This window comes from Spermophilus citellus, assembly GCF_964194105.1.
Source record: "Spermophilus citellus genome assembly, chromosome: 13".
Taxonomy (NCBI): Eukaryota; Metazoa; Chordata; class Mammalia; order Rodentia; family Sciuridae; genus Spermophilus; species Spermophilus citellus.
The window spans coordinates 105,602,398-105,614,483 of record NC_138193.1 but is presented as its reverse complement, the minus strand read 5'-3'; the positions used below and the strand labels follow the sequence as shown (position 1 = coordinate 105,614,483).

Here is a 12,086-nt window from a genome sequence, read left to right as displayed (position 1 = left end):
TGAACAGGCAGAGGAGAATTTAAACCAAGAGGAAGGGAGGAAGGGGGAAATGGGGAAAGGCACAAGAACAGAAGGAGGGAGAAGAGCAAAGAGGTCTGGAAGGGAGCTACATCTAGAAAAGTCCAGAATCCCTCCATTACTTTCCTCTTTTCATTTTGCTCCTTTATATCCACCTTCACAAAACTTCAAATAACACTGATAATTTTACTTATTATCCCTAAAATTATGCAATCACTTCTTTTAATTACCACAAAAGATCTACCTGAGTCTCATAAGGGGAGTCCAACGTACAAAACAAACCAAGTTTCACTGGGTTGCTTACAGGGAAAAGAAAGCGAAAAAAAAAAAAAGTTAGGGTCGGAGTGAAAAAAGGAGGATGGAAAAGAGGGGACAGATGATAGAGAAATGGAGAGAGAGAAAAGGCAAGCCAGGCAAAATAGTCAACACAGCTTTACATCACTTCAGTAATATATCCATTACGTTTGATTTTGGGAGAAAAAGAAGATCAGGAAACCTTTATGTACTCAGTTTTCAAGTTTGAAGAACATTTCATTTTTGGTTCAAGACTTATATTAGTCAAGGTACAGAGAATGCTTAAGTAGAAATGTTAAAATAAAACTTACGCCATTCATCAGTAATCTTAGTTTTTCAATGTCTTTCATTTGCTGGAGTTCTTTCAAGGTTAGGGTTAAGTCACACCCAGCTTCATAAACCAATGTTTCCAGAGTAACCAAATTATCACACAGAACTAGCAAACCAGGAATATGCCGCTCCATTCCAAGTCGAATAAGTGACAATGCACAGTCAACCTAAAATTGAGAACAACTGTAAGTTCCCAGGCTTAGACATTCTAAAGTAAAAACTTAGTCCAGAATCTAATTCTTAAGACCATTTTTTTAATTCCATTAAAAATATATTTTTTACCATAAAAACAGAGTTCTTAAAAGACTCAACCAGCAAGAAATACTGAGGATAAAGATATTAAAGGACTGGGGAGGGGTGGGGTTGTGGCTCAGTGGTAGAGCGCCTGGGCTAGCATGTGTGAGGCACTGGGTTCGTTTCCCAGTACCACATAAAAAATAAAGTGCTCATGCTCATCTAAAAATAAAAATATTTTTTAAAGATATTAAAGGAAAGATAACCATCTTAAATTTCTAGAGCATCATAGTTCACAGTACAGTTTAACATCTATGTCTCTAATTCTCACAACATATTAACAAGGAGAGGGAAAAAATAACAGATAGTAAGAAAGCCAAATTACTCTTACTTTACTACACTGCTGTTTCCAAAAACAGCAACTATCCCCACAGCTTCCAGTTCAGACACTTTCCTTCCACAGTGCCTCCCATACAGAAGGCATTCAATAAATATTTGCTGATTAACTCTGGTACAAATATTTGACTCAATTCACTTAAGCTTCATCAGTTAAAAAGCAAGGAATGATTTTCCTTTAGAGGCTCAACAGAATGCCATTTGTCCCATTCCTTGATAAAATTTATGGATTAACGTTCTCTGACTCATGGAAAAACATCTGTCATGGCCTATGCCCATGATCTTTCACACTACCCTGAGTTTCTGGCTCCTAGACTAAATTATTTTTTGAGGGCTTACTGTGAGTTAACATCAGTAGAAGCACTAAGAACACAAAGCTGAGTAAGTCGAGGCCTCTACCTTCAATGGTTCCTCAGTCTAGGAAGGAAAAACAACCAGTCAATGCTGGAAGAAGTGAGGCAAGTGCTGTGACTGACCGGGATCCAAAGAGCACTGAGCCCATCCTGAGGGTGTGCAGCTTCCCAGGTGAGGAACTTGTAAATGGGCTCTGCAGAACCAATGGGTTTAGTGAGGTGAAGCACAAGAGAGAGGGAGGGAGAGTAGCGTGGGAGGCAGAGCGCACTGTCATCTAACTCCACCAGACAGAATGCCGTGACGTGAAGGGCAGGAGGGCTGGAGTCCTCAAGAGGAAGGTGCCACATCAGAGGATAGTGAGACACTAAGGAATCTGCAGTTTGTCCTGAAACAAAATATGACCCAAGGTTTTCCACTGAGGCCTGTCAAACAGATTTACACTTTGGAATACTATTTACTGAATGACGAATTAATCAGGATGATGAATTGAAATTGCCTGGACTGAAAACAGGGAGACTAGTCATGAGAACTGCAGCTGCCAGCATGGGAGGAATCCTGAAAGATATCCTGATTCACACACCCATTCACTAGTTACTTCACTCATTCATGTGGGATACTTATTAGTTGAACACTTACTATGTACTGGGCAAAAAAATAACAAGGAGCCAAACCATGACAGTATAATTGAAGACATTCAAGGAGAAAAACAGTATTAGGAAACAAACTAAGAAGTTTGGTCAGACCAGATGAGAAGCATGAGTAAAAAGGAAGAGGAGTCAACAATGATGGCTTGGGTTTTTCCTTTAAGTCAAAGGATGGGCACAAGGGATCATCATCAAAACTGAGAACCTTGAACTGAAAGTGTTGCTGCTCAGGAGCTTGTGGAATATCTCATTGCAGAGGCCCAACACAGATCCAAAAACAACTAAACCAAACCCGCAGCTGAAGTAAATGTACATGGCTGGAGATTCTACTTGGGAACTGTCAGCACATAAATCAGAGTGGTGTCAGGTGAGAAGATCTGAATGGGCCACACTTGTAGACAAGAATTAGTGACAAGAGAAGCAATCTGAGAAATAGTGATAATGGACAAGCCCAAGAACGTGAGCCACAGGAGCAGACAAATTGCTAAGACGAGCACAAGAAAACAGTGGAATATTGTCACATACACCTAAGAAGAGATTTCAGGAAAGTAGTAAATGGTATCAAAGGACAAGATGTTCAATGAGAAACGGAGGGAACTGGATATTAAGAGGTGGACTGTTAGCCTGAGTAGTATTGTATAATGATTCAGACTGGATATAGAAGAAAGCAAAAATTGATAAAGTGATTACCAAGAGCACCATGACTATTTCTAGGCCGAGATGTGATGGAAACAAGAAGCTAAAACAAGAGGCCAGGAAGAATATGGATTTAACTTATTTTTCTAGTTATAAAAGAGGTAGGATTTGAACTTTCTGCCCTAAAAGTGGGTAGGGGTAGTAAGACCCATTGAAGGAGGAGAAATAAAGACAAGGACAGGAGCAGAGTGAAGAAGAGGCGGCAAGAATGACCCCGGGTGGGCCACAGCTGCATCCACACGTCCAGCGCCTGCATCCACTGCCATCACCATCCTGCCCAAGAGAAAGGCTGCAGGGGATGCTAAAGGAGATAAAGCCAAGATCTGCAAGTTGTCTGCTACACCTGCTCCTCCAAAGCCACGGCCCAAGCCTAAAAAGGACGCTCAAAAGGAGGGAGAGAGAAGGGAGAAGCTGAGGCCAGCAAGGATGGGAATAACCTGCAGAAAATGGAGATGCCAAAACAGACCAGGCACAGAGAGCCGAAGGAGCTGGAGACGCCAAGGGAAGTGTGTGCATTTTTGGTAACTGGCCTTCTGGGGACTATACATGTTGAAATGCCTTTTTTTTAATCAAGTTTTATAAAAATGCAGAATTTTTTTTTTTTTTAAGCTATGTTGTTACCACACAGAACACTTCATTGTTGTTTTGGGGGGAAGGAACATATGTCACTAGTAGATTGTCTCCAAAGCTGGATTGCTGTGGGGGAAAACACCTTTCTCTTCTAGTTTTGAGAGATGACTTCTTTGCAGTTCCAATATACCTCCTGCCCCACCTCACTTTCTATACACACACCATCCCCACTATCAACACGCCTCATCCCATCCAAGGCCACAGATAACATTAGATGCATTTTGTGTTGCACATTGTATGGATTTGGACAATTGTATAATGACATTTATCCACCTTTATAGTATTATTAAGAGTACTTTCACTGCCCTAAAAATTCTGTGCTCTGCCTACTCCTCTAACCAGTGGCAACCACTTATCTTTTTGTTGTTTCTATAATTCAACATTTTACAGAATGCAACACAGTGGAATTATATACTAGGTAGCCATTTCAGATTGGCTTCTTTCACTTAGTAATATGCATTTAAGGTTCCTCTGTTTTTCATGGTTTGAGAACTCATTTTTTGTGTTTAGTAATATTCCATTCTCTGGAACTATCATAGTTCATCCATTCACTACAGAATTGTTTATCAATTGTAACAAATGTACCACTAAAATGCAAGATGTTAGCTATAAGGAAAATTTGGTGGGAGGAGTAAGGGTGTGTAGAACTCCACAGTAGCACACTATTTTTCTATAAAGCTAAAATAGATTAAGCAGGAATTCAAGAAGGCTACCATGTGGAAAACTGGACCTTCTCAGATACACAAAGTAAAAGTGTAAACAAGGATCTACATCTTTCTTCCCACGTGTTATTGCTTGCCAGAACCTCTAGAATCAACCTTTCTGTCAAACTGAAGACTGATGGTGGGAGAGGAGGTCCAAAGCCAGGATGTGGGGAGAAAGGAAATGTCATCTACTGACCAAAACCTTGAGACTTTTAAAGTGCCTTTTACCATTCTTTGTTTTGAATTACCAATCTTCTCTCTTCAGATGAGATCAACTATGGCTTACATTGACAGAGCACTCAGTTATTAGAACTAGGGTGAGGGGAGGGGCACAAGTGGCAGTGTTCCTTTGAGTACTGGAGATTGAACCCAGAGGCAGTCTACCACTGAGCTACATCCGCAGCCCCCTTTTTGTAATTTTGAAGCAGTGTTTCACAATCTTCCAGCCTCAGCTTCCAAAATGACTGATTACAGATACTACATTACCAAGTTCAGCCAATTGGCAGAATTTTCAATGTTCTCAAGTATATTTCTTTATTCTCATGAACTCTGAACTAGAACTAATGCCAAGAGAAAATTGAAGTAGTACAAAAAATGTACAAAATCACAAAGTCTGTTAGTGGAAGAGTCAATATTCATATTCAGCAACTTAAGCTCAGTATAATCCTCATCTCTGAATCATGCCTCCTCTCTGATGTAGTTATGGATCTCAATAAAGGTCCATAAGCCTAAGAGAAATTGAGTATAGTTTTAAGGAAAATATTAGAAATAGCTTTGAACAGGGTTCCTGAAAGGCAAGATCACAATCAACCATATTACCTCACTGTAAAATGGGACTGGTCAAGCACTCTATGTAGAAAAAATATTTTAAATTAATGTCAGTAAATTAATACGTAGACCAACAGGGACAGAATGTTTTGCAGCTTATATTATAAAAGATTTAGAACTTTTCTTGCACATATTTGCTCTGTAACAATCCAAAATAAAAGCCACAAAAACTTCTGAGGCAAAAAGTAAATGAACAAAAGTAATAAGAATCACTCATTCCATCCCTTGCAAATGAGCTCCATGATTCCTGACCTTGCTATCCACATCCATTGCATACGCTGAGCCCTAAGGACCCAACAACACTGCAGTATCCCTGGGCAGCAGCAGTTCTCCCCTCACCTGCCCGGCATGGTGCTCTATCTCTTCTGCTCTGCTCTGATACCAGTCCATAGCCTTCTCAACTGTAAGCTGGGCCGTCCTGAACCTGAGTAACTCAGGCTGCGCGGCATACAAAAATTCACTTTCATCTTGGAGACTCGGCTCAACAACCACTCTGCAAATCACAAAAGGAACAATTAAAAACTCATTGGAATGCTAGAAAAAAAATTAATTTTATGAGAGAAAGGGGGAAATAAGTGATAGAGGGATTGTGTGTGTGTCCTTATGTGTTTTCTCCTATGTATTTGCATACTTACAGGAAAAGACACTTTGGGAGAATTTATTTTCCTACAGTTTTTCCCCAATTGTAAAAATCATAAAACAATTGTGCCACAAATCAAATAACTATTAATAAAATCAGCCTGGAAAGCAAACTGGTTAAATCAAAATCACCTGTGCTGGCCAGCCAGGCCTGGGTTAGCAAATTTCCCCCAGATTACTTCAATTTGAGTTGGAATTACAAAATCTTGTTTTCATAAACATAAAATAACGCCTAATTTAGGTTGGGATTATACCTCTACTAGGCCCTGGCATAGAAGCAATGCACTGGTGTGTGCCCAGGACTACTCCATAACATTCTCCACCAAATGAACAATAGTGAAAAATGAACAATACCTTAAAGGAACACACACAGGGATAACATCATTAGGACCACAAATTATAAGGAGTTTTTATGAGGATGATCAAAGACAATTGCCTTCCATGGTTAAGGGACAAGACTAAAGTAACCAGACTCCCCAGATGGACCAGGAAAACACCATGTTCCTTTAGGGACATTCATTCACCTAAAGTGAGGTGGTAACACACGTGGTTGGTTATTGTGATTATAAGGAAGTGAGCTTATATTGGCACCATTTGTCCTTAGAGGACACATCATTGAAAGGTTACACATCAAAATAACCAAACAAAATAGGTGAAGCACAGCATAATATTCAAGTGTTTTGCTAAATCTGTATGACATTCTGCTCAGCAATGCCCAAAACAGACCAGAAGTTGGGAGGTTTTTTCCCTCCTGTTCCAAATAGTCAACAAGCCATCTGACAAAATTACTATTGAGAACTGTTCCACATAATTTTGGTGGATGTTGCCACCTCTTTTTTCCTACTATACTTCTATAGATAACATTACAACTTCCTGAGGAATCCTTAACATTTCTCAGAGCTATATCAACATTTGTATGTAGAACACATATCACTGATATCTGTCTTCTCATTTTTAAAGGTACTTCTTTATTGTAAGCACACTGTATTACTAACAAACTGGAGAAAATATTTTTCCCCAATACCTGGAAAATAATAAAATATCAAATAATATAATCCATGAAAAAATTAAGGAAATGAGCTTATAAGTGTGCTACAGAGCATGCAACACAATTCCTCACTGAAAGCTGTGAAACCCTGGGCAAGTTACTTAGCTAAAACTACCTTAGGATTCCTTTGATTCCAAAATGTGGGGCTAATACTACTGCAAAATGTTGTAAAAATTCAAAGTAATTTAAGTAAATAGACAACACTGCCTGGCATAAACCTAATAGTTATTTGGTTTATTTATAGTTACTATTTTTGGGGGGGTTTCCATCAGGTGTGGCATATGATTAGACACAAAGCACCTAAGTACCTGGGCATCTTAGGCACATACCCAAGATAAGCCACTATGCTTGTAACTGGCACCACACTAAGTCTCACGTGTGGAATGATCCTTTACTTAACTAGCCTCCTATTTTCATTTTTCTTCCAGGGATTCTTCCCCCACACACAAAGCATCACTCCTCCAAGCAGTTTTTTAAATCTGCCCCTTTTCAGCAGGGAAAAATAGCCACCAGCAACTCAGAGTTCCTTTGATGCTTTTTTTCAGTCCTTACCCATTTCCCTCAACACCACCTGAGAGGATTTAACTGCTCTCTCCTTCAGGAATCAGCTTCCCTTTCATTCCAGCAGCCATACAATCAGGATTCCTTTCATCTTTTCGGCTGCTCCTTTTTGGTCACCTTTGCTAGGATATCCTCTTTACCCAACATTAAATATTAGCACTTCCAAATGCTTAACCCAGCTCTCTTCTTACTGTGTACTCTCTCCAGGTCTCCCTGCAACTCTACAAATATAAATGACCACAGACAATTCAACTACCATATTTTACCTGTAACCCAGACATCACTTAGAAGCTTTAAGATCTTCCTGCTGCTTGTTCCTAAATATTTTTCTGGCATTTCAAATGCAACAAAACTGAAAACTAAATCTGTGACATCCTCAGGTAATAGTTTTTTTTACAACAGAAATCTGATAAAAAAAATAAGAACATTTCTTATTTTCAGTTCTTGAAGAGGGCCTTGCCTTTAGCCTTTCATCACTCCCTCCTCATTGCCAAACGTATCTCCATTGAGCTAATTCCTGCTTATTCTCCAAATTCTTCAAGTCCCCACAGGGATTTTCTCTGACCTCCACCAAGGTTAAGGCTTCCCCTCGCATTGCCCACAATGCCCCGCCATGTCTTTCATAGTACTCTGCACTTCCACCTGGGGCACACCTTCGTGAAGACAGGGACTACACAGCCCTTTTCTTCCTTCAGAATCCCTGGACCTAACCAAAGACAGATGCTAATTAACAGAACAAATGACCTGTACTACTCAAGCAAGATCTGTATCTTCCAAATCATCTTTTCATGGCTTCACATGTTTATAGTTTCTGGAGTTTCTTCCAGTTAAGTGCTGTGGTTGGTCTAAGAAGAAATACCTTCATTCTTGGCATCTACTTGTTAGAATCACAAGATACAGGCTAAGGAAAACTGAGAAGAACCCAATGAATGGGTCCAGTCCTGGGCTTCCAGTGCTGCTCCATAAAAAGCATCCTCTCAGAGGAGCTGGGAGGCTGGGCAGGGGAGGGGAAAGTCTTATTTAATTGGAGAGAATTTGTGCAGCACCATCATCTCACTTTCCTCACCATGGACATCAACCTTCCACCTTTTTAAATTTCTCTACCTTTCAATTTTTCATTACAATTAGTAAATAAAGAATTCTAGTTAAATATGGTCAATAAAATGTTCCCATTTTATCCAAAAAATTCCACTGATAGTAAATTCTTAGGTGGAGGTATGAATACACAAGAAACTGTTGTTCTGTTTTTTTCCTGAACTTAACACCCACTGTACTCTCTCCACTCTTGTTTGCGTGTATGTAGTCACTGCTACTTTTTTTCCGATTTCTAAAAGATCAAATACTAAAATATAAAATATTTTGCAATGAGGGCTGGGGTTGCGGCTCAGTAGTAGAGCGCTTGCCTAGCAATTGTAAGGCACCGAGTTCAATCCTCAGCACAACATGAAGATATTTTGTCCACCTATAACAAAAAAATATTTTATAAAGTATTTTGCAGTGATATTTCAATTACATTACAACATATCAACCCCCTAAGACCTGATTCTTGAAGCCACCCCTTATCCCCTACTCTCACCCCCAACTGGGCACAATGTTACCCAGGGCCTTGCTTTTTCATATATTAAAGTCCAGTTTGGAATCCAGTGGTGTTTTCTTCTCATTTCACTCCCTATTTAATAAAGGAAACCTTAGAATAACTTCCTGAAAGAAGGTATATAAGAGTGACAAATTTCATGAACTATACATAAATCAATCAAATATGAAAGCAGTTAACTCGATATTGAAATCTATATAAGATACATTCTTCAAAAGTTTCAAAAGGATTCCAATTGTCTTAAAGCTTCTTGTATTTTTCTGGATGTTTGAGGTCCTTCTGAGCCCCAATTCCTTCCATGTAGTCTCTTTAGAACAATGTATCCCTGATATTCTTGAAGGTTATAATGTTGTGCTTCAATGTAATAAGCATTTCAATCTGAATATTCACAACCTTCAACTCTAAGTATAGAACTGAATTATTTCTTATAATTTTATCTACTTTATTATCTATGTGTTTTTAAAAGCCTGTAACTTTAACAGAGGTTTTTAATACATCCTTCTCTTATATTCTAGCTCTGTATTTTCATTCTAATATCTACAAAATCTCCTGGATTTAATTTTCTAATTCTTTAAATTTTGTTTATCAACAACCATACGTTTAATGTCCCAAGTTCTCTTTAAGCCTTTGTTCCCATTTTATACAACTATTTATCTAATATAATCTTATCTCCCAGGGAATATTATAATTTTTTAAGTTTCTTTCTGTCAACATGGTGCATTTCTTTCAGTTCTACTTAATGTGTGTTTTCCTCACCAGTTAATTTGTTCTACCTGCTGGACTCTATCCTTAGATGACCAGGAAGCTCTGAGTGTGGCAAGAACTGCTTATTTGCTATATCCTTATAGTGCCCTAACCTTTGGAGACAATGCCTTAGTATTTAGAGCCCTATTCCAGAGGCTACTCCACTTCTCTAGAAAGGAATTCTCCAAACTTCTTGGGGATTATTCCTGCATCTGAGAGGAGGGAGTATGGAGATATATAAATTCCTGGATTTTGAAACCCATTTCTTCATTCCCACCTATACTGTACCTGGTATCCAGGAATCTGGAGGCTTTCCAGCTAACTAGAGGTCCTCTGGTCTCATGTACGGAAAATATGGAAGGAGAGACAATGAAGAACTATTTGCCCAATTTTGGGGAGTGGGGAATAAAGGAATTCAAATGTTTCTCATATGGACTTTCACTCCCATATCATATCTCCCATCCCCTTCTGCAATACTTATATCTCCACATCCTGAGGTTTTTTCCCCCCAAGATCAATCTTATAAAAATGAAAATTAAAACTAAATGAAAAACAAAGGTATATGTATGTATATGTGAATGTATATATATATATATATTTATATATATACACATACACTTTAACTGAGAAAAAATGTTTACCTGAAAAATTAAAAGAACAGCTAAAATGAAGAGTTATAATAAAACCATTTCACAATCCCTTTGTAACATTTAATATCTTCTCATTGAAAAGTTTCAACATAACCAAATCAACGGTTTGTATTTTTGTTCTGTTTTTCCCCTTAACTTTACTCAAATGCTCCAAATCAGGGAGCACCATCAAGAAGTGATCATATGTCACTTTTTCACAGGGCCATCTATTCACCCATCCCACAAAGAAATGCAGATGCCTGGTGTGGGCTCATACTGACCTGCACTCCAATTCTTCGCACCAGTCTTTAGCTCGGTGTTTATGTTCATGCCAAGGAACGATCATCAAGGAGTCACCACTAAAACTTTAAAAATAAGAAAGCACATATACACACAGTATTTAAAATACACACCATCTAGCTTCATAAGGAATATGACTAGCTTCTCAAGAAATACAAAACCAAAAGGTGTCTCTGTAAACTTAAAATACTATAAATGGAAATCTTGATGGTTAAGTGGCATATGATACACATTGTATGCAATATATACGTGGGAAATACCACACTACTGCTTCCTCTTTAATTATAAGTTTCAAAAAGAAAAAATTATGAACAAAAAAATGGCAAATAAAAGAATGGTATAGATATATGTCCATTCATACATTCTAAAATTCTTGAAAAGCTTGTACTGCATACTCTTCACATCAACATAAAGGGTTCCCTACCCCAAAACTCTGCAATATAGATCAGTGCTATCCCAACTGAACTCCCAGTGATCATAGAAATGGGCTGTGTGTCATCCAACACAGTGTATCTAATAGGCACTTGAAATACAGCTCCAGATACTAAAAAACAGAAGTAATTCCATTTAATTTTAATTCATTTAAACTTAAGTAGCCACATACGGTTACTGGCTATGATAATGAATAGCACAGACAGGCAGCAGCAAGAGTGGAGAAATTATTCTGCAGGTTGAAAAACATCACTAGAAGATGACAAAAGAAAATCTAAGACAAAGAAATTCTGACTGTTTGGGATGACAAATTTAATTTAAAAGGAAATGGGAAATAAACAGTAGGGTAGTGGAGCAATTTGATACAAATCGAAAAAAAAAAATTATCCTTCAACAAGTTATGCAGTCTTTAGCACAAGAGTTTCCAAAAAAAGGTGTTTTCACCATTATTGCTAAGGTCCCTTTTACTTTTAACACCCACAAATCAGTAAAAACTACTTAATTCTTCTGAGGAAAGACAGAACTTTTAAAAACAAACTTCAACTACCTTATCTTCATAGCTCAACAACAAAACATTCTCTCTTATTTGAGTAACAATAATGGCATTTTCCTAAAATTTATAGCCTCAGAAAAAGAATTGCACTTCTATTAGGTGATGGCATAAGCTTTGCACAAGAAACACTTCATAAACATCTGAAAATTATGTTCATGAAGAAATTGGTCTTCAAGTGAAAAGTAACAGGAAATAACTGGAGAGCTGTGATGTGGATGAGTCTGGGAAGGTGCAGTGAGCACTCGTTAATAGCATCACTCTTGCTTTATTACTGGAGCAAATTATCCCAAGTCCAGCTTCCTCAGTAGACATATAAGTTTATTATATGGTATAATAAAAACACAGCTTTTCAGCAAGGCCATGCTATCTAGCAAATATGTACCAGACATACTCTAAAAGCTTGAGTTCATATTTTTGATTCAGATGATTTAGATGAATAACCTTAATGATAGAATTTC

The 12,086-nt window shown here is 38.1% G+C and overlaps 1 protein-coding gene across 6 annotated transcripts in view; it reads right to left on the bottom strand.

The window, feature by feature from the left end:
• Positions 1-12,086, bottom strand: part of NBAS (NBAS subunit of NRZ tethering complex) — a 345,000-nt gene that overhangs the window by 209,002 nt on the left and 123,912 nt on the right. For all 6 annotated transcript variants that reach the window (XM_081263998.1, XM_081263999.1, XM_081264001.1 and 3 more), the window contains 3 exons: positions 10,625-10,708; positions 5,468-5,621; positions 624-809 (listed from right to left, as the gene is read on the bottom strand). In XM_081263998.1, coding sequence (XP_081120124.1) covers positions 624-809; positions 5,468-5,621; positions 10,625-10,708 — 424 coding nt within the window. The remainder of the gene's footprint in view (positions 1-623; positions 810-5,467; positions 5,622-10,624; positions 10,709-12,086) is intronic.